At 37.7% G+C, this 21,573-nt stretch overlaps 1 protein-coding gene across 1 annotated transcript in view; it reads right to left on the bottom strand.

Moving 5' to 3' along the window:
- The window catches only part of LOC115422188 (cadherin-4-like), a 453,088-nt gene that overhangs the window by 82,494 nt on the left and 349,021 nt on the right, over nucleotides 1–21,573 (bottom strand). The window contains exon 6 of the mRNA XM_030138325.1: nucleotides 1,188–1,343. Within this exon, the coding sequence (XP_029994185.1) occupies nucleotides 1,188–1,343 (156 nt within the window). The remainder of the gene's footprint in view (nucleotides 1–1,187; nucleotides 1,344–21,573) is intronic.

The raw sequence follows: 21,573 nt of genomic DNA, 5'->3' as shown, positions 1-21,573 counted from the left end.
GATAAATGATTTTGTGCTGTATTGTTACTACGGAACATAAAAAGATTACAAAGAAAATATTTTGTGTGTGTGTTTTTTAAAGAAATTTTAAAGTAACCAAGTGGTGCCAGGCGCAACAAATCCTGCCCCTCACATGTATTGTAGCTTATTTTGGTATTGATCCAGCTGATGTCATCATGTCTATGTGTGTGATGATGTCAGCATATCAGTTGCCTCTATATATGTGCCAAGTGTGACATAAATTGAAACAAAATTGATGTTTTTATAGACATGTGAAATTTCGTGCATTATAAGTAAATGGGAGAAAAAAAAAGATTTAAAAAATTCATTAAAAATTTGAACTGTTGGCCTTTGCATCTTTAATAGCTAGGCGTACCATTCTCTTCAAATGGAAGGACTCATCACCTCCAACACACAATCAATGGATTAGAGACATCATGCTTAATATAAAGTTAGAAAAAAATTAGGTGCACCCTAAATAACTCTATCAATAAATTTTACAAAATATGGGAGCTTCTTTTACACTGTGTGAATTTGTTGCCTGGCCTAGAACTTTAAAAACATTTTAGGTGTTTATATTGTTATTGACCTGTTTTGTTTATTTATTTTCTCTCCTCCTTTAATGGTACCAGAATGCACTGTCTTGACTGTCTTTATGTGTGTCTTATTTGTATTGCCCTTTTTGTTTTGTTTTGTTTTGCCTTGGGTTCTGTTTGTTTATCATGTCTAGTGTCAATCTTTGTATTATAAATACATTGCTTGAAATTATAAATGTCAAACTTGTGAAATGAAAAGTTTTATAAATGTTGAAAAGTTCTATAAATAAAGTTAAAAAAAAAAAAAAATTGAACTGTGACCTACTTTCCCCAAAATGTAATCAGATCTATTCTGGGTCACTGGCAATCTATAAACCCAATTTTGTATGAATTCAACCAATAGTTTTGCTGCTAGAGTGATAACAAACAAAGACACAAACACTAAAAAACTGAACCAAAAACAATACTCTTTGCCTCCGCTTCGGGGGGTGGGGTAAAAACTGAGAAAACAAATCAAACAGAACTCAGTCTTATATGACTGAACAGACTTATTGGGCTCTCATATTTATGATACTGCTTATTGGTTATATCCAATAACTCAGAGTTGTTTGTGTGCATGTGTGCAAGAGTGAGAAACAGAAAGATACTCACATGGTAAGAAGATCGGTGTTCTCGATCCAGAGGTTTGGTGACGAACATCTTTCCAAGGACAGGATCGATACTGAACACCTCATTGGGTGGTTGATCTGCTCCAACCCCGGTGATGCTGTATCGAATGGAAATGTCCTGATCCTGGTCTGAACGAATCTGTAGCAGAAAACAAAACATTCAATCAATCCAGTGCATTTTAACCAATAAAGACCCAAACAGTCACCATCAACTGATACAAACTGTTTAATACCTGTTGATTCACTAATTCTATCAATACATGTAAATAATTGGTGTAAAATACAGTTTATCATCTTTTCATGGTCATCAAATATGACCCATCTGGATGTTCAGAGGCTCTGTAGTTACCGTGGAAACACCATCATTTTCTTCAACATTGATTCACCGGTAAAACCCATGAAGTTGGATCAATGACAGTGGATGGATACACTTGTTTTTACATTCAATTATTGATATGTTTGCTGAAAAAGTCCCTGTTTCTTAAGCTTTGTCTATTTCTATATAATAACCTTTAAATTTGCTCTGAGTTTTCACAAACATCTACATGACCAGTGAATTAACCCTTTATTGGGCAAGTGACTATTTTTGGTCATTTCCACATACATTACAAGACAGTGACAGCAACATTTACAGTGAGGATGGTGAGTCAACAATCTCAGATCAAATATGGTCTCAGGGTTCCTGCGGCGTCTTCAAAAGTCTTGAATTTACAAATCTGCATTTTAAAAAGTCTTTAAAAGGTATTAAATTTCATATGGTAGTTGTGAAGTTATGTTGCCATAAATGTGTTTACAGCTGCAAAGACAGTAACGTTAGTCTACTCAGTTCCACCCATTCCGACCCGACAATTTATACTGAAATTAGAAACCAATTATTGCTAACTTTGCAGACCCGAGTGAGAAATGACACGGAATGGTGGGAATCAAGACGTTGGCGTGAGTAAATACATTTTTCTAAATTCTACAAGTCATGAATTTTTGACAGTATGGCTGTGAAAAAGGCATTAAATTCTGTTCTAAATAGTCTTAAAAAGTCTTAATTTAAACTAATAGAAACCTGTAGGAACCCTGTGGTCTACAGGGTCTGTAAGGTCCACCTCTGCATGAACAGTGAGTGTACCTGCTTTGTTAGGTACCATGAAGTAATGGTACTAATGTAAGGAATGATGTTCAAAGAGATAATGTAGATGTGGACAGGTGTCTGGATCAGCACTTATAATAATAATAATAATAATAATAATAATAATAATAATAATAATAATAATAATAATAATAATAATAATAACAATGGATTAGGTTTCTATATTGCTTTTCTAGGCACCCAAAGCACTTTACATTTATTTATTTATTTATTTATTTAGAACATGCAAAGAAACAAAATAAAACAAAATGAAGCAAATTAAGAAAAAAACAAAATAACATTTTAATGAACAGAATCTATCTTCCACTACATACAAGTCTGAATTATTGACCCATTATTCATTCGCTCTCACATTCTCACTCTGGTGTGAGGTCTTATGTTGGTCTAATGTTCTAAAAGAGATGTTCTAATGTTCTAAAATACAAGTTCCTTTCACATTACATGTATTTTTTTTTTTATACTTCTTGGATTTATTTATTTATTTATTTTGCCACTTACAGGTAAGGAACCAAATATGGTAACTTCCTTACTTTGATTTTCTACGTAACAATAAAAACTTTTCCAAAAATTCACAAAAGTAACAAAGTCTTGTTAGATCCTTTAAGAACACACTAAGGTTGACATTTTGAATTTTCAGAGTATAAGGCAGGGGTGTCAAACTCATTTTCTTCCGGGGGCCACGTTCAGCCCAATTTAATCTGAAGTGTGCTGGACCAGTAAAATAATAGCATGATAGCCAATAAATAATGACAACTCCAAATTGTTTTAGTGCAAAAAATAACGTTCAATTATGCCAATATTTACATTTACAAACTATCCAAACAAAAAGGATGTGAATAATCTGAAAAAAACGGAATTTGTTAAGAAATATAAGTACAATTTTATTAATATTATGCCTTGACTTATCATTTATACATATGCACAAAACATTTAGTAACAGGCAGAAAATTGTTAAAATTGCCCTAAATTTTCTTCATTTCTTCATTTTGTTCAAGTTAGTCACATGTTATTGTTAAAGGATAATTTGTTAACGTAAACATTTTCATAATTTAATGTTTTTTGCATTAAATCAAAGAGAACAAAATGGTGCTGTCATTATTTATAGTTTGTTATGATATTATTTTTGAGTTTGAGTTTGCAAATTCATCCCAGGGGCCGGATTGGAACCTTTGGCGGGCCACATTTGGCCCCCGGGCCGCATGTTTGACACCCCTGGTATAAGGGTTGAATATAGGAAAGTACATGATTTACACTGAAAAATGCAAAATACAAAGGGTATTATTTGAATAAATGGTGATAAATGACTTAAAAAAGACAAAATATAGAAGAAAAATTCATTTGGGAACTGCCACAAAAGTAGCACTGGGTCTGTAAGGGTTGAAGTGCCCTAGTGTCTGTCACTGATTCACACCACTGTTTGTTTATTAGTTTTCTACCTGTAGTTTCTCTGTTTTTCTTCAAACCAAAACAAAAAAATGGAATATGTGTATCTGTTTTAATATACAGACTATATAGATCAGTATGAAGGAGTTTCATGATTTTGTTCTTACATATACGATATGACATATAATTCACTGAAACGTAGATTGGCACTACAACACACACTCGTCCATCACGGTTTGGCACTTCAGCTATCTCATATTCAAGGACTCCATTAGCGCTGCTGCAGAGAGTGCTATGTATTCTGTTTGGCAGAATTTGACAGCTTCAAAAGAGAAATTTCAATTCCATTTTTAAAGGAAGGGGAAATGAAATCTACATATATTTACTGCTGTTTTGACAGTTAGGTAGTTAATAAATAAAAAGGACTTGCTGTAGCCAAACACTGAATATGTAACAGATGTGAATTAAATAATGATAATTATGCAGAAATAAAATTTAAATTAGGTTAAAAAAATTCAAAGAGGCAAAGATGGGAGAAAAAAAATAATCTCAGAGACACTCATATGCCGAGGTGAATGTAAAAGATAACAATTCAATAACTGAGGCATGAAACATGATGTTCCTTAAGAAATAGGCCTGCATTTTGGTTCCGCTTCCCCTGCCAGATAGACCACTAATAGGTGCAATAAGTGCACTGCTTTCCCTGTGATTTGGGCTGAAGTGCTGTGTAATTGGGACTCATTTGGGGGACTTTTTCAATTTAGAAATAGAGTTCAAAACTCCAAGCATCCCATCTCTGTCCATTAACTGCATGAACATCAGCCAGTGTATCAAAAAGACTCAATCATACATTTACTCAGAATGTAGACGCATTCTGTACCACCAATGAATCACCCATTTTTTTTTTTTTTTTTTTTAATCAATGACTATTTCAGTTCAGGGAAGAGCTTGAGTGCACCAGAAGCGTAAGACTCTCCAAAGTTGTCTCCATCTTTCACCACTCGTAGAACCAATTTAGCCACACTTTTGACACGCGAGGAATTCTGCCCTGCTGCGAAAAATAGCTGAAGCAACTAACAAGGACAAGGGAAGGACATATAATATTAGACAGGTGTCATCTTGACTCTTCCTACTGGTAGAATAAAAAAACCTGTCACTGTCAGCAACGTTGTTATTATTACAATTTCACCTCCTTTCCTTTATCATTGGCGTTTACATTATTACCTCTCTATCTGAAAGATCCAGTCAAGGTGTGTTTTTCTAATCAAACAAATGTGATCAGATATGGACACCTTCATTGTGAGGAAAGCAAGAGGAGCTGTCACAGCCTCGCGCTAATGCTATTTGTGCACGTCTGCATGTGTGTTTTCTTTGGGGAATCGAGGGAGAAGGGTGTCAGAATGCTCTGCACATATCTCAGTGAATTACTGCTGACAGCTATGATAATTAACGAGCTGCAGGCATCCACCGCTATTACTTCAAAGTAACTCTGGCTGTTAAACACTAACAAACTAACAAATTTTTCAGCTAGCGGCTCAGCTGAACTCTCAATGTACTGCTATTACCCTCCTCTACAGGCAAAGCAAAGAGACTGCAGCAAAACTGACTCCATCTACCTCTCCTGTCGCATTAGAAAATACAAGCAATTATTACACATCCAACTGCCAAACTGTCTCCCCCCTTTCATTCAATCCCCTTGTTCTCCTCCCTTCTCCTTGTCTCTCTTTTCCTCTCCCCTCCCCTCTCCTTTCCCAGCTCTCCTTCTCTCTTAGCTCCACTCCTCCCCCTTTCTTTGCATCTCTCCCCTCCGCTGTACTCTCTCATCACTCTCTCTCTTTTTCTTCGCTTCAGGTCTCCGTGGGGACAGAAGCCATGCATGAAAAATGAAATTACTTCAATCCGTTGGCCTTGGCAGTGGCGTATAAATCCTCACCAGTTAGGAAGTGATAGCTCTCCATAATTCCATTTGGGTTTTCCCCGCCCCCCTGATTTCCCACCCGTTTCCAAGTCATCCTGCTTGGGGGAAAAGAGATTCAGCTGCATGTTACCACAGTCATTCCAGCCAATTAGCTCTCCCTCCCACAATGTTCACATAGATGCTTTTAAAACTGTTTAGGGACAGCGCCAATAGAATCCTTATTCTTATTTGTTTCTCCCAAATATTTGTGCACGGCTGAGTGTACACGTACGCATACACATGTGCGACCAAGCATGCACAGTTGTGCTTTCTTCTGTGCCTGAAGCCTTTGTTTATGCCAACTACTGATTAAAAACAAAGGAATATCCAAGCATTGTTTTACCTCTAATTCTCACATAATGCTTGTTTGGACAATACAAAGTTGACAACCAGTGGTGTAATAATAACCCATTGCCCTTACGTGTCCTTATAATTAAAAACGCATGTAATAAATTGAATGCGTACATACAGAACGTGACTATGCATTGAGGAATACAATAATGGACGTCGAGGAAAAGAATCAGCTGTCTGCCAGTGCTTTCTATCAGTCTCCTGCTTTTATCACAGAATGTTTTGACAGGCAGGATGACATTTCAATAGTGAGCAGCTCTCACTTTCATTCTACCATTTTAGCTTCAGAAAGGGAGGGACCGGGCTGAAAAAAAGCTGAGATGAACACGAAGAGCTTCTTATAACTGAATAAGTACTTTTCCATTTCTTTTAATGAAACACAGAAACTATTTTTTTTTTTTTTTTTTTGGCAAAACCACATCTGGCACCTCACCAAAAAACACACACAATAAGACATGCACATGTACACATAAAAATGTCTCCATTGGGTAATACATAACAAAGCAAGTCATTTTCACAAGCTGTACTAATAATCAGAAACATTTTTTTTTTGTAGCAGTTCCTTTTCCCATTTTTCTCTTCTTTCCTTTCCCTTTGATTTTTCTGGTAAAAAATCAGTTGAATATTATGTGTGGGAGAGAGAGAGAGAGAGGCAGAGTGGACGAGAAGCCCTAAGCGAAGAGAGGTCGCTCGTAATAGAAAAAGAAGCAGAAGCAGCGAGAGCAAGACTCGTGACTGTATCATCCCGCATCAGAAACCAGACACTGTCTAAATGACCTATTTGTCGATGGATCAAAGCAATTCCCTTCATTACTGACAACTTGTCTGCTTCTTAAGCAGATCTTATCAGTGAGCTTAGCTCCCTTCTGCCAGGCGAAACTGAATCAAATGAGAAATTATCATGCCACTGGGTCTTCTGGGAAAAGTGAGAAGAGGAGATGAAGAGAGGAGAATGAATAAAATGCTGTTTTACCACCACAGTCACTAGGGTGCAGATAAATTAATTCTCATTTAAAAATTCATGTTAACTAACTCTTTAAAAAAGTACTGCTGCTTAGCTGTGTGATGTTGTGGCCATACCCTACCATGTTTGAAACATTTATGTGAATAAAATTAATACATACTGCAAACAAGTGAGTGAATAAGCTTTGTTCGGTGCTGATATGATTACATTAGAGTAAAAAATGTATACACATAAGATATAAGAAACAGTGAAAATGCTATCGGCCTTATCACAATCAAGGTGCACTAGTATATTTGCATCAGTTATTAATCAGTATTGCAAAAAGATACCCCCAAAACCATTCCCAAAATGTTTCTTTGACCATCTTATTACTAGATTTTGCAATCCTCCGAATTTGAAGAAAATCGGATAAAAACTGATAAAATGGCGACCCAATGAGCGTGAAAACATGCACAATTTTATTGTTATAAGAGAGCAAAATTATTGTATATAATGTTTTGTAACACAATAAATAATTACCACTCAACGCCTGTGTCTTTTTTATTACAAAATACACACATCACATTGCTTTTCATTTATTGATCATTTTTGTTGAACAGCTGTTTGATTATCAATTCTTATTTTCAGTATTAAGACAACAATTTTGTTATGAAAACCCTTCTTTTACAACCCTTTAACTGTAATAATAGAATGGGAACCTGTTATTTAAGTATTATTATGACTAAATATGGACAACTAGACAGATTTTGGTATGCTCCCTGGCTGCAGAAAATTTGGTAACAATGTGGCAAACGGATGTTTACGTCGAACCGCATGTTTTCAATGGTGCGTTGTTCACCAAAATTCATGTAATGTCCGTACACCAATATACTTCCATCAATAATATGGTGTATATGCCTTATAGATATATTGTTATAACTTGTTCACAAATGTTTATTTGCTCCTGTGCCAGGAAGACTTAGTTACAGATCTAACAGAGATGTGACCATGTGGTAAGCCAGATTTCCATTCCAGTCTTGTAGAGTCCGTACACCAAGTAGCGTCCATACACTATATTCAAAATATGTGGGTCTAATTTTATTGTTTCTGTCAATATATGGAATTTTTCAGCACGCATGCTTTGGACACGACATCTATGCAATAAACGATGCATGATTCTCCTGAGTGCTGAAACATTTGTATATCTTTGTACGCATTAAATATGGAGGCTATTAGGCTGTAGTGTCCGTACACCCAATAATTTCTGATTTGACAGGGGTACAAGCTTGTGAAATTTTTAGTAGACACCATAATACAAAAATATTTTGGACTTTAAAAGAGAAATATCAGACAAATAAAATGGCCTGTCTGATTTTTTGATAGAGCAGTATTATTTTTTATCTGTATATGCACCCTTTCTGGTACTCTTGATTGTGATCAGGCCATATATATACATAAAAGTAGTGCTGCTAATACTGTGTAATCCAATTCAAAGCATTGTTCCACCCCCACAAATCTATATGCTGCTTCACATCACTGTTTCCTAAAAGCCTGTCGTCACCACTAGCTGGCAGGGCAACTTAGATGATTAGACAGGGTGTATTTATTTTATGTCTCCATATTCATAACCAGTCAAGCCTTGAGTTAGCCTGGGTCCTACTTCCAGTGGTGGGCCTCTCTGCTTTGTGTGATAACGCAGTATTTCAGAGCATATTGCATTTGTTTTACTCAGTATTCAAGCTTTGCTCCATCCCACGCAACTCTCACCATGGCAGATTAGGAGAGAAGGTGCAATATGTAAACAAAGGGGAGGAACGTGGAGAGGCTTAGGGCTCCAATATACTTGATTTAATATTGAATTTGCTGCGTTCATAAGACACTGTTCATGCCAGACTCATTACATTTGCAGATCTGTCCCTTTCACAGAGGGAGGTAGATGGTGCTAGAAGAATAGCATGGAAGGTGAAGCTGAAACCACATAAGATCTGTCTGTGCCAAAGTCCCTGTTATTAATATGTTACTGTTTTTATTGAAATACAGGTGTTTTTTTGTTTTTTTTGTTTTTTTACCTAAACCTGAGGGAATAGAAAAATTAATTGAGAGATAATAAATGATGATGAGGTGACAGAAAGATTCATGATGAGCATTATGTTCATCATTTAAAGTGAGAGGTTATTCATAAAACAGCATTAATGGAAAAATGTGTGTTATTTTGTTGATTACACAGCATCTGCGGGTATGTTTTGTTTTTTACACCACGACTCCAATCTAAATTTGATATCAGTTGTCATGGTTCAGTCTTTATCTAGAGCAGGGGTCTCAAACAGGGGGTCAAATGCGGCCCGCCAAAGGTTCCAATCCGGGCCCTGGGATGAATTTGCAAAATTTGAAAGTGCAAAAAAATCCACAGTCAAGGTTGTCGAACTCATTTTAGTTCAGGTTCCGCATACAGACTGATATGATCTACAGTAAAATAATAGCATAATAACCTACAAATGTACCTACAGATGTGAAAAAAATAATATTACACTATGCCTATAAATAATGACAACTTCAAATGCTTGTCTTTGTGCAAAAAATAACATTAAATATTGAAAATTGTTACATTTACACACTATTCTGTAACATTAACATGTGAATAGCCTGAACAAATATGAACAACCTGCAATGTCTAAAGAAAATTAAGCACAATTTTAACCATTTCCTGCCCGTTGCTAAGTGTTTAGTGTCTTTGTAGATCCGATCCCTAAGTTGAGGCATAATATTGTTAAAATTGCACTTATTTTTTTATTGAGAAATTTCATTTTTTTCAGGTTATTCACATCTTTTTTGTTTGGATAGTTTATAAAAGTAAGTATTTTCATAATTTAATGGGGTTTTTTTGCACTAAAAAAAAGACAAAAATTTGGATTTGTCATTATTTATAAGTTATTTTGTTATTATTTTACTAGTCCGGCCCACTGGAGATCAAATCGGGCTGAATGTGACCCCTGAAAGAAAATGAGTTTGAGACCCCTGATCTAGAGGCTAAATAAGAGAAACAAAGGTCAATGTTCTCCATTTATTCGCACACTGCACTTCAAGATGTGCAGAAAAACCCCCATAATTACATCCAATATTGATGTATTTTTAGGTTTTCTGCATCAGTCCTTGTGTACTTAGTCTCCTGAATACATTTGTTAGTGACACAAGTCTGGCTGCACTAGAAATATTATAAAAGATGACTAAACCGACACCTCAAAGCTGCAAAGACACATAGGTAAAACTGCCACAATCACACGTCGTAGTTAAAGAAGTGCAGTCGACGGGGGCGGTGATTTTCTGACTGAAAGTCTGTTCTCACTTGTGCAACTTATTTCTTATTCATGAACCCACAGATGTTGGCTTAGATATCTCCAGTTCTCTGTTCATTAGAGGTGTGAGATAGCTTTATGTACATACATTAACATGCTTATACACTGCCAAAAAAAATAAAAAATGCTGCCACATAGATTTAACTATGAAACTAGCCTGAACATTCTACTGGATAATTACTGTAGTAATTAAAATATTTAGCAAGCAATTCATTATTTAACCCTAACCTTAAGCTACTATCAGTTTGAAAGTATAAAGACTATGTTTCTGTGGAAAAAGGTCATGTGGTCTGATGAGTCCAGACTGACCCAGTTCCAGAGTGATGGGAGTATCAGGGTGACAAGAGATGTCGATGAAGGGATTACCCATCATGCCTAGTGGCTACAGTACAGACTTGTGGGGGTAGTGTCATGATCCAGAGTTGCTTCAGTTGGTCAGGTCTAGGATCAGCACAGTTACGTGTCCAAAAAATTAGGTCACCTGAATATAATAAATGACCAGGTTTTAACACTGATAACACAGGCCTATGCCATGATAACATGTGTGTTCATACATATGTTGGCCGCCACAGAGTTTAGTCCAGACTTAAATGCCATTCTGGACAAGATTTCATTAATTAAAGATCTTGGCAAAAAATTAATGCAACTTTGGAAGGAAATAAACACTTTGACATTTATTGTGAGATTGCATCATATAGAACAAAGTAAAGCTGTAACAATATGAAAATTTCATATGATGGTTAATGTGACCAAAATGGGCACGGTTAACATTATTATTGTGGTATTGTTGAAATGTGCTCAAAATGAAATACTGAAATAATACTGAAATAATTTAATCAAGTTTTATTTTTAAATAAATAAATAACACATACAATGTACATTCTTTTGGCAGAATCATTATAATTTTAACATGTAAACATCAAACATATAAATGTGCATTAAAGATGGCAATTTATGGCCATAAGAGGTAACTATACTTTGTGCAAATTGTAAATAAGAACCACTACTTTTCTTTACATTCAATGCTCAAGACTAGATCTAGTCTTACAGATTTAAGAACTGGTTCAGAAAGAACACTTTCACTGTTTCATGTGCCTTATCTAAAAATCAAATGTGCAAATAAAAGCAACACTACCATTTTAAACAAAGCAAAAAGTCAAAATCTCCAGAGCGCTGTCCATGTGGGTGCCTTCCACCATGTTTTCAGAGGCCAAACATTGCAAACTGCACATATGCACCTGGAGTGCTGCTGCTTCTCCAGGAAAAGTGCAGTAATTAAACACGGTTTTAACAATAACTAGAATTTCAAACAGTAATAACTCAGAACAGAACTGAGAAAGAAAACTTTTAAATGTTCTGCTTCCACTGTCTGGAACAACCTACAGAAGGACATTAAACTGAAGGAACTGGCCTCTTTTAATACATTCAAAGTCATTTTAAAAGAATTGGAAAAGAACAAATGTGGGTGTAGACGTTTTTTCTAATGGACTGAATTGGGTTCGGCTTTGAGATGTTTTTAAGGAACATTGTTGTTATACTTTTAGTACCTTTTAAAATAATGGTGACGTTTAATATGTATGTTCTTATCAGTTTTAATTTTGTTTTTAGTACTGACTTTCATTGTGTTTAGTATATTAGTGTGAATGTATGGCTGTGATTTCCAATTTTTGTAACTTCTGCTGCTGCTGCTGTCTTGGCCAGGGCACTCTTGAAAAAGAGATTTTTAATCTCAGTGAGCTTTTTTTCCAGGTTAAATAAAGGTTATAATAATAATAATAATAATAATAATAATAATAATAATCGTCAGGAAGTTTGTCATTATACCAGTAATAATTCCATCCCTAGTATGAATGATACCACAGTAAACATGTCCTGTAATCGAAGCTAAAGCTGGTCCAGTAAAATAATGTGTATGTACTGTATGTGACTTGCTTTTTTCCCGTGCAGTGTATGTATACCAGAGGCAATTTCTCATAGACTGCAAGGGAAGCTCGGCTTCCCCTAAAATTACGAAAATTAAATGGTCAAATATGTACGGTTGTGTTGACATTTCATTGAATACAAATGTGTTAGAACACGGTCATCTCACAGACGAGTTCGTTCAGAATCAACTTTATCACAAATCAATGGACTCGATGTTGTTCACTTCTCATACATTCCCATTGCGCTGTTTTCTCATACGATCTCTGCTCAGTGCATTTGCCCATAGACGCCGGGCGTCCACGCACTTCAATGGGACTGAGTGGAACAGTTTTTTTCATTGCCTCAAAACTGGACAGTAATTGGATAAATGCCACGATGTTGTCCCGCCCCCAGATGCTCGGCGTCTCTGGGGGTGAATGGAGCTGTGGGCGGAGCTCGGCCGGGCTGGACGCTGGGCTTCCACATGCTGATTGGATGATCAGTCAAAAGGCTGAAACCCATTTGATTGACAGCTATTTTGAGTTATACTCCTTCACTTGACACAGTTCAGTTTAATACTGTTGCACATTCTGCTGTGAAATCGAGAGAGAAACCACTACGAAATTACTCGTTCATTTCTTGCACTGTAAATAAAACACACTCATTGTACTTCCTTGTTTCAATTTAACATAATTTCAACGTTTTCTTGTTTACTTGGTACGATCAGGTTACTGACCATTTTCTTAAAAAGGAACAGAGGGCCGAATTTATGTTTAAATAACTTGACTTTTTTTTAATGTAAGCCGACAATGAGCTTCCCTCTTTGAAAGACGAGCAGCCGCCACTGATGTATACATACATATAACAAGTGTAACAGTGTAACAAGTGTAACAAGTCACTAAAGCCACATGCAAGGCAAAAAGCAGTGTACTGGTGTCTAACTATGCACATGGGGATATAATACTTACCACAATGACACAAGCTACCCACTGATTATTCTTTTCAGATAAATATAAAAATCATGAAAAATAAAAAACTGCGAGAAATAACAACTAGCACAAAAGAAGTGAGTACATGTGAATCCAGCCTCTGTGTTCATATCACTAGCTGGATTTAACATGTCACATAACATAAAGAGGGTGAACACAAAGAAGAATCCAAGTACACAAACCCACAGAAGCCTGTCATGACTGTGCCAATTAGGTGTACTGTGGTACGCTGCAGCTTCAGAGAGAATGACACTGGTTCAGTAAGCAGCAGGACAGTGGAAACAGTATGTCATTCACAGACAGCTATGTAACAACAACCCTCTAAAGAGGCTGTTCACATCGCTAAAGCCCTGCAAACAGGGGTAGCAACTCCAAATACAAAAGCGGAGAGTAACAAACAGAGAGATATGTTCTTTCAAAAGTACAGTAAAGCCGAACAGGCAGACAGGAATACAGGAACTGATCAACGGGTCACAAACAAACAGCCTCTACAAGAGCAAGGTGTTTATGTGGCACTGCATGTTCCACCACACTCCATCTGTCAAATGCACACACCAAGATAAAAAAGACACCTTGTGCGTTTTGTTGTGAGTCAGCAAAGTGTGTGCATTAAGAGCTTTTCTTTGGCCTTTTTTTAAAACACAGACTTTTGCTGGGCTTTGATGTGGAGCATTGTATCTCTTCAAAAGGTAGGACAGGATAGACGCTGAGGTTCTTAGTCTGAAGTTGGGATTTTCAGAAATGCACTTACAACCTAAAACATAAAACAAACTGCATAAAATTTTGTATTCATTAGCTGGTGAGGAAACATGGAACCGGAGCATGAAGAGATACCTGTAGATGTGTGTTTTTAGAATGAGAGGCTTTTCCTACATCCACACAGGGATGGTAGAAGTGTATATCTGCAGTGTGCATCCACTGATGATGAAATGACAAAAACAATATGACACCTGCTGAACCTCTTCTGTATTCTTCAGTTTAGTTCAGGGGTGTCAAACTTATTTTAGTTCAGGGGCCACATTCAGCTAAATTAGATCTGAAGTGGGCCGAACCAGAAAAATAATAACATAATAATATATAAATAATGTCCACTCCAAACTTTTTTCTATGTTTTAGAGCAAAAAAAGTAAATTTACATTATGAAAAGGTTTACATCTATAAACTATCCTTTCAAAAGATGTGAATAGCATGAACAAACTGAAAAAAATAAGTATAATTTTAGCAATATTCTTCCTCAGTTTATCATTTACACATGTACATTATAACTTACAGATCACAGTGGATCTAGAAATACACAAAACATTTAGTAACAGGCAGAATATTGGGAAAATTGTACTTACTTCTCTTAAGACATTTCAGGTTATTCACATTTTTTGCGAAATTATACTTTGTTTTTAGTGTAAATACATGAAAATATTTACATTTACAGGGTGGGGAAGCAAAATTTACAATATTTTGAGGCAGGGATTGAAAGACAGCGTATGACCAATTAGTTTATTGAAAGTCATGAGAATTTAAATCTTCAAATCATATTTTACTGCGGTCTTGTTGTCTACCTCAAGTTCAGTTGCCATTTTTCTCATGGATTTGGTTGGATCCTTTAGGATTTTGGATTTGAGAGCTTTAATAAAAGCTTTGGTACGTTTTTTGTTGCTTCCTCCACTTTCAGACTTTCTCGTAATAGTTTTGCTCATAGTCATTCTCTTCTTTACATTATAAACAGTCTTTATGGACACTCCAACTATTTTTGAAATCTCCTTTGGTGTGACGAGTGCATTCAGCAAATCACACACTCTTTGACATTTGCTTTCCTGATTACTCATATGGGCAAAAGTTTCTGAAAAGGTATGGATAATAGTGTTAGGTATGATTATGACATCAATATATGTTTGGTTTCAAAACAATTGACGTAGTGCCTGCTGAGAAAAAACAACTAAATGTTCATTGTAAATTTTGCTTCCCCACCCTGTACATACAGAAAAAAATTGGATGTGTCATTATTTACATGTTCTTATGATAGTATTTGACTGAATCCTGCCCACTTGAGATTGAATTGCTCTGAATGTGTAACCTGAACTAAAAGGATTGTTAATATCTTAATGTAATTTTTGCATTTCACAAATTCATCCCAAGGGCCGGACTGGACTCTTTGGCGGGCCGGATTTGGCCCCCGCGCCGCATGTTTGACACCTGTGGTTTAGTTGGATGAAAAACAAAACTGTGCCTCCTGTAGATACACTATAATGACTGCATTAGTGAGGATGTGAGGATGGCTACTGACATTTAAAATGAGCAATTACGAAGAGGTTTAGAGGAAATAGACATGAGCGGATCCAAAAATAGTTCTGCTTTTACACACTAAAATATCAACCTATCCAGGGATCCAGTCTAAGGAGTATTTAAGAAAAAAAAAAAACTATATTTAATAGAGCTTAGTAAGCATTTGAGCAACTAAATGCTTGACAATGAAATAGAGATATACCGTACTCTGTGTTCCTTTGTGCTATTTGAGTGATGGCTAGAAGTGATGCAGGTGAGATTATTAAAATATCTTCCTCCACATTAGTGAAAATAACATGGAGTAATGAAAGTTAAGCAGTGAATGACTTTTCCAATTATTGCAACGTGAAAGCAGTCTGGTCCTTAATAGTTCTGGCTTACGGCAAATTAGAGGTGCTATTCTCCCTGGAGGTGACAATGTAATGACTCGCCCTCCTCACTCCTCTTTTCCGAGAAGTAAGAATGAAAAGAAGGCAGCCATTGTGGCGGCAGACAAAGAGCTGCCGCACCCCTCAGCTTTGGCTTAGCCGGGTTAGAGTATGAGCGCTGCCATCTTACTATTAACCTTCTCTCCACCACTCTCTCTATCACTCTCTTTCATTAGGGGATTGATTAAATTGTGAAATTGGGAGTGTGATGGATGCATGAATGACTCCTCCAGTCGCTCCCATAAGCTTTGACAAGGACACTATCAAGGACCCCCTGTTACTCCCTTTACCCCCCGTGTCCCTTCATCCCCAGGAAACCCAATCTGGGTAATTAGAGTAAAGAGTGTCAGAGACTTGTAGGGAAGAGCACAGCAGAGAGAGGGTGACGGTGGCACAAAATGTGCTGCTACTGCACTTTTCCCAGCCATTTACTCCCCCCTCCCCACATGCACCACATGGACACACACATCTGCCTTGTCCACCTTTCATACACCACTTTCTCACTCTCCTCCCACTCTTTTCCCTCTTCCTCTCACTTTCTAAATCCATCAGGCTGCAGTGAAGAGGAGAAATGCAGACTAGAGGGAAATGGAGGGAAGAATGAGTGAGAGAAAGTGGAGAAAAAAAAAAGAAAACAAACATGAAAGTGGCGGAGAATCGACCACATCAGCAAAACTCTGTGGTGCCATACGAGCCCTGTTGGCTGGGAACCTGGAAACAGGAAGTGTAGGGAAGAGGCCAAGGCTTGTTTGCAGGATGAATCTATACTGTGAGAAAGCAGATTGACTTTTTCTTCCTTACCAGACATGTGACCTTTGTGGGATCCTCCACTGCTGGGCTAAATTCGTCTGGTCTGTGAAACATCCAGTTACATCATTGCGTGAAGGCCTTTTTGACGGACAATGCTTAAGGGCTGTTTGGATGGGAGTGTATACAGTACTACATTCCCTACAGCCCAAAGGAAAAAACACTTTGGGGGTATCATAAGGTAAACAGATGTCTATGGACCTAGATATGAGTGAAAAAAAAAGGAAGGAGGAAAGGTGTTCAGGCAAAGGCGGGAGCGGTATGAACGTTTGATGTTGACTGGAAGTCTGACAAAATGGGCTGCACCCTGCCAAGGCTGGCCCTGCCAAGCACAGGCAGAAACTGAAGAGGGGTTGGACCTTGCCACTCTGCTGCTGGGTGTTTTGAAAAGTTCCACATTCACGTACATACACATGAATACAAAGACACACTTACTCACTCACGTGTACATGCGCACACACATACAACGCTGCACCGCTGCCTCTAAGTGTGTGTCAGAATGTTTCCCAGGATGTTCTGGCTCCCACTAACCAAGCGAGGGATTCTGCTTGGCAAACTCCACCTCAGCAAGAGTCCAGCTGTCATCTTGACAAATGAACCTTGGAAGAGTGAGGGAGTGTGCTTGTATGTTTGTGCGCCCGTGCATGTGTGTCTGTGGATTCACGCCTGTGTATTTTTGCTCCAGCATAAGCACAGGCATCATAAGGATGACATACAGATGGCTCATGTACGTGTGTTCTTTGCTTTCTCAAAAGCAGCTGGTCTGTCATTTTTTGACTGATACAGATCAGACAGTGGAACAGAGCCAGCAGAGGTCAGTTTCACTGAACCTCTTTTCGGTCTCAGTTGTCCTCAGGAAAATATTTTTGAAAATCTGGAAAGACACCAGCTGTCCTGGCAGCCTGGCCTGACTTCGAGCCCTGTTTAAAGCAGCACTGACAACATAACAACTATTACCAATCACCTTCCATAATGTAGCATTTGCATAGCCTTAAATGAACTATAACACTGCTCCTGCTCCCTGTATGCCGCAGTGCTAGACACTGTGCAAAGTGCTGCATCATTCTGGTTTTATGAACAATGTGGGATGTTAAAACTTTTATGGGGACTTAGGAGGAAATGCTCCTTTCTCCTGAAAATGAAGAGCAAATAAAATGTGTAAAGGAGCATTGGGAAGTATTGGTGAGAAATACCCATAAGCGAGATGCAATGCGAAACCTGAAAAGTTAAAGGATGAGTTATAAAATCCTGGCAACTTTTTATCTGGTGCTAAACTGTTTATCTTAGAAGCTGTTTCATCTTGAGATGCTGTAAAGCATTTATGTACGCAGCTAGGAATTTTATTACACACACATAGCACGGCGTACGGTTGCTTGTACACTATCTTCATGTGTGTCTTGCTGTGCTGCTGCACATCTGTGGTTGTGTGGGTTACCAGCATACAACAGCACGATCACCCCATGACAATATCCATTATACGTGCATGAAAAGATTCTGACTGAGGCCTTTCATTGTAAATGACAAAGTAAATAGGATCAGATTAGTCTGGTGCAGGCCTCAATTTTGATTTCTCTCACATTTTACCTCCAGGAAAGAAAGAGCCAGAGAAGAGAAAATGGAAAATACAAGCACATTAAGTGAAATTAGAATATTACATCACATGACTTGCATCCAAAAGCACTTCAATTCAATTCAATCACATGCCCAAGGCCTTTCCCCTTTGCAATTACTCTTTTCTTCCACTTTCTTCTAAATGCTGTTTCTCGTTGCGAATCCGTTTTTTATTTTGTTAGCTCAGTCTCTCAGGCAAACATTTAAACATTACTGAAAGGAGGTGGGATGCAGGTAGAATCTGGTGGGACGACCACCATATCTTCACGTCTGTCTGTTTGCTGATCTGCTTGTCTGCCTGTTTGATTCCTTCTGCATCTTCTTTTCTGCTCTACTGTCAGTCTGTCTGACTGCCAACCTGTCTGTCAACCTGTCCTTTCTATTTGACCGACCTTGTCTCATATCAGCAGTAATCACTGCCACCCTCATCCCCCTCCCACTTCATCACCGGTCCCCACCTCCCCGAGTCCCCTTCCGAATATCTTTCTTCCAATTTCACTGCACATTATTTTTTCATGTCTTCAGAGGAAAAGCGATTCTTGGCTCTCCTTCATCCTACTGAGCCACAGGGTCGGCGGGGCCAACCTCCAGGGGACCAGACAGAGGCTGTTTGTTAAGCTGTTATTTATCTCCTTCATAAAGTCCTCCTCATCTCCTATTAAAGAGCCCAGAACTGTTGCCCTTGACTCAGACATAACTCTTGTGTCTTTTGGTGAGATGATTTACTGTTTAATTTAACACCAACTGAACCCAGGAGGGAACCCGCCTGGTGCTGCCTGATGTCATATCAGAGAGGAATGTGTAGGGAGGATTTGCGCGAACATGTGCGTGTTTATCTATGTGTATTTGTGTGTCTGTGAGGTCTGTGTGAGTATGAGTGAGTGGGTGGCTGAGGCAGACTTTTTCTTGTTTGTTTTCTTACTGTAAAGCCATAGTAGCTCTGGGTATGGGTGTGCACAACAAGGCCACGGCTGGAAATTTCTCTCTTGAAAAATAAACCAAAGCCGAGCGCGCCTGATGAACATGTTTACCAGAACTTCACGCCACTAATTTCAAAATAATGAGATATTAACAGTGAAAATTACATTTCAGTCTCACTTCCTTGAACACGACAGGAAACAAAGGCCAAGTTCTGTTGACAAATATATATGAATGTAGTAGTAATTTGCTTTTCCTGTCAATAGCAGGAGATTGTCGGAGGCTCTATTTCCTGGGGCTGATAAATGTAATTACATTGATCTCACTAATTTCATTAGAGAAAGGGAAATGAACTTCATAAGGTATTAGTTATACGCACAGACAAGGCCGCTGTACAAAGAGTGGGGGGGGGGGGGGGGTTAGTTCTCAGCAGATCACAGAGGAACACAAAAAAATCAATAGAAAGGTGAAACTGAGCTGTCAAATAACATTTAATTATTCTATATTTCATGCTGAACCTCAACCATCTTCTTGCGTGAGACATTAATGTGCTGTCATGTTCTGACTTATTCTCCTAAATACCATAGTCTCCTCCTGAAGATGGTCAAATGGCTTTTATAACTAAAATGATTCATTAATAATCTAACCTGTCAAAAATGACAGTTGGGAGCATGTTCCTCCGTCAGAAAGGCTCCATTAGCAAAAGTTACAGTGTAAAGCACTCTAAACTTACGCTTAACTGTCGAAAAGGATGAGGTAGTGTAAAGAAAAGACACATGGATGATGCATATCCTTTCAATGTAAAAGCCATTTCTTTCTGTAACATTAGAAAGCCCCAGGTTACATTAGAACATGTGGTCCTCTCACACCAAGAACAATAACTACTATTATTTAGTTTTCTATTCGTTCCGTCATTTCCAATTGCTGTTTTGCCCATCAGAATACACCTGACACAATGTTCAGCTTTTGTTTATCTTATATTTATTAATAAAATGAATAACAAAAATAAGAAAACAGCTGGGCCACATTGCCACGGTGCTGAGTAATTAAGTTAATGAGCAATTAAATGCAGTCGGTGGCAGTGGGGGCAGAGAAGAGCATCAGTTTTGTGACCCTGTTGTGCAGTGCATTGGCCTTTGTGAATAATTTTGGTGGAACTTTTTCAGATAAATGGGATCATTCTGTGTTGAAGACACTGGGGATGCTTTTTTTTTTTTTTTGTGGACCCTCTGAGACAACATTTATAAAATACCATTTACAGAACACATTTGTTCATCTGTGTGGATGCTCATATTGTAGCCGGGTGGTAAATTTCTAACAAATTTATCATCCTATTTCCCACTTAGGATTTGGACATTTCTCCTTCGATGTGATCTTTTATGCGTCCTTCATTTAAGTGAATATATTCGTCATCTACATGTGCACTGTTTACATAGTTTATTGTCCATTTGTGGTGTAATTCATCATTTTGAGGGGTTCATTTGTGCTATCATATACACTTCAAGTGGTCTTGGAGGTTTGCCTGCTATTGCAATCTATTAAATCCATGGTTAGCTTCCAGCATTTGGTCTTTCTTTACTTATATTTACTGTCTGACTTACTGAGAGATGCATGGAGGATGGTGGTGTGACACTGTAAACACACAGCAAGCAGTAAATCTCAAAAACCACAATTGATTTTGGTTAATGAACTACTGCCCAGTTTCGTTAAATTTAAACCACCTCGGTACCAAAAAATCTGCGGTTATCTTGGACAAAAAGCTGTGTGTTCGAGAGATTCTTTGGACCAACAGTGGCTCTGGACTACTGCATTTAGGCTGCTTACCAGAGGGGGGGTTGCGTAATTTAAATTAACTCACCAGTTATGTTTCGGATGGACGGACCAAACCAGGAGAAAGGAAGAACTCACCAAAAAAAAAAAAAAAAAGGTTTGAGGTTTTAAAAAGTTAAAACAATAGCTTGATTTATTGCTTCAGGCAACAATAGAAAAAGTTACAAAAAGAATCTAGCATCAAACACACATTTCGTCACAGAGAGAAAAAGAAAAAGCCCCCCCCCCCCCCCAAAAAAGAGTTTCCTTTATTACTTTTTATAGTCTTTAGTGACTCTTGGAGACTCCCATTATGTAATGACATCATTTGTTGTACGCTTATTATTGGTTACTGATAGTTACTAGGCAAAACATGTCAGTCACTCCATAAGCTAATTCTAAAAAAAGCACATGTTTTTGCATGTGCACAGCTCCTGCTTAACACCTGCACTGTTAGGCTAACATTTCTTGACCACAAAAATCCCTTTAGTTCATAA

Source organism: Sphaeramia orbicularis, chromosome 7, assembly GCF_902148855.1.
Source record: "Sphaeramia orbicularis chromosome 7, fSphaOr1.1, whole genome shotgun sequence".
NCBI classification, from domain to species: domain Eukaryota; kingdom Metazoa; phylum Chordata; class Actinopteri; order Kurtiformes; family Apogonidae; genus Sphaeramia; species Sphaeramia orbicularis.
Note: the sequence above shows the minus strand (reverse complement) of the source record. Positions and strands in the feature narration are given on the sequence as shown.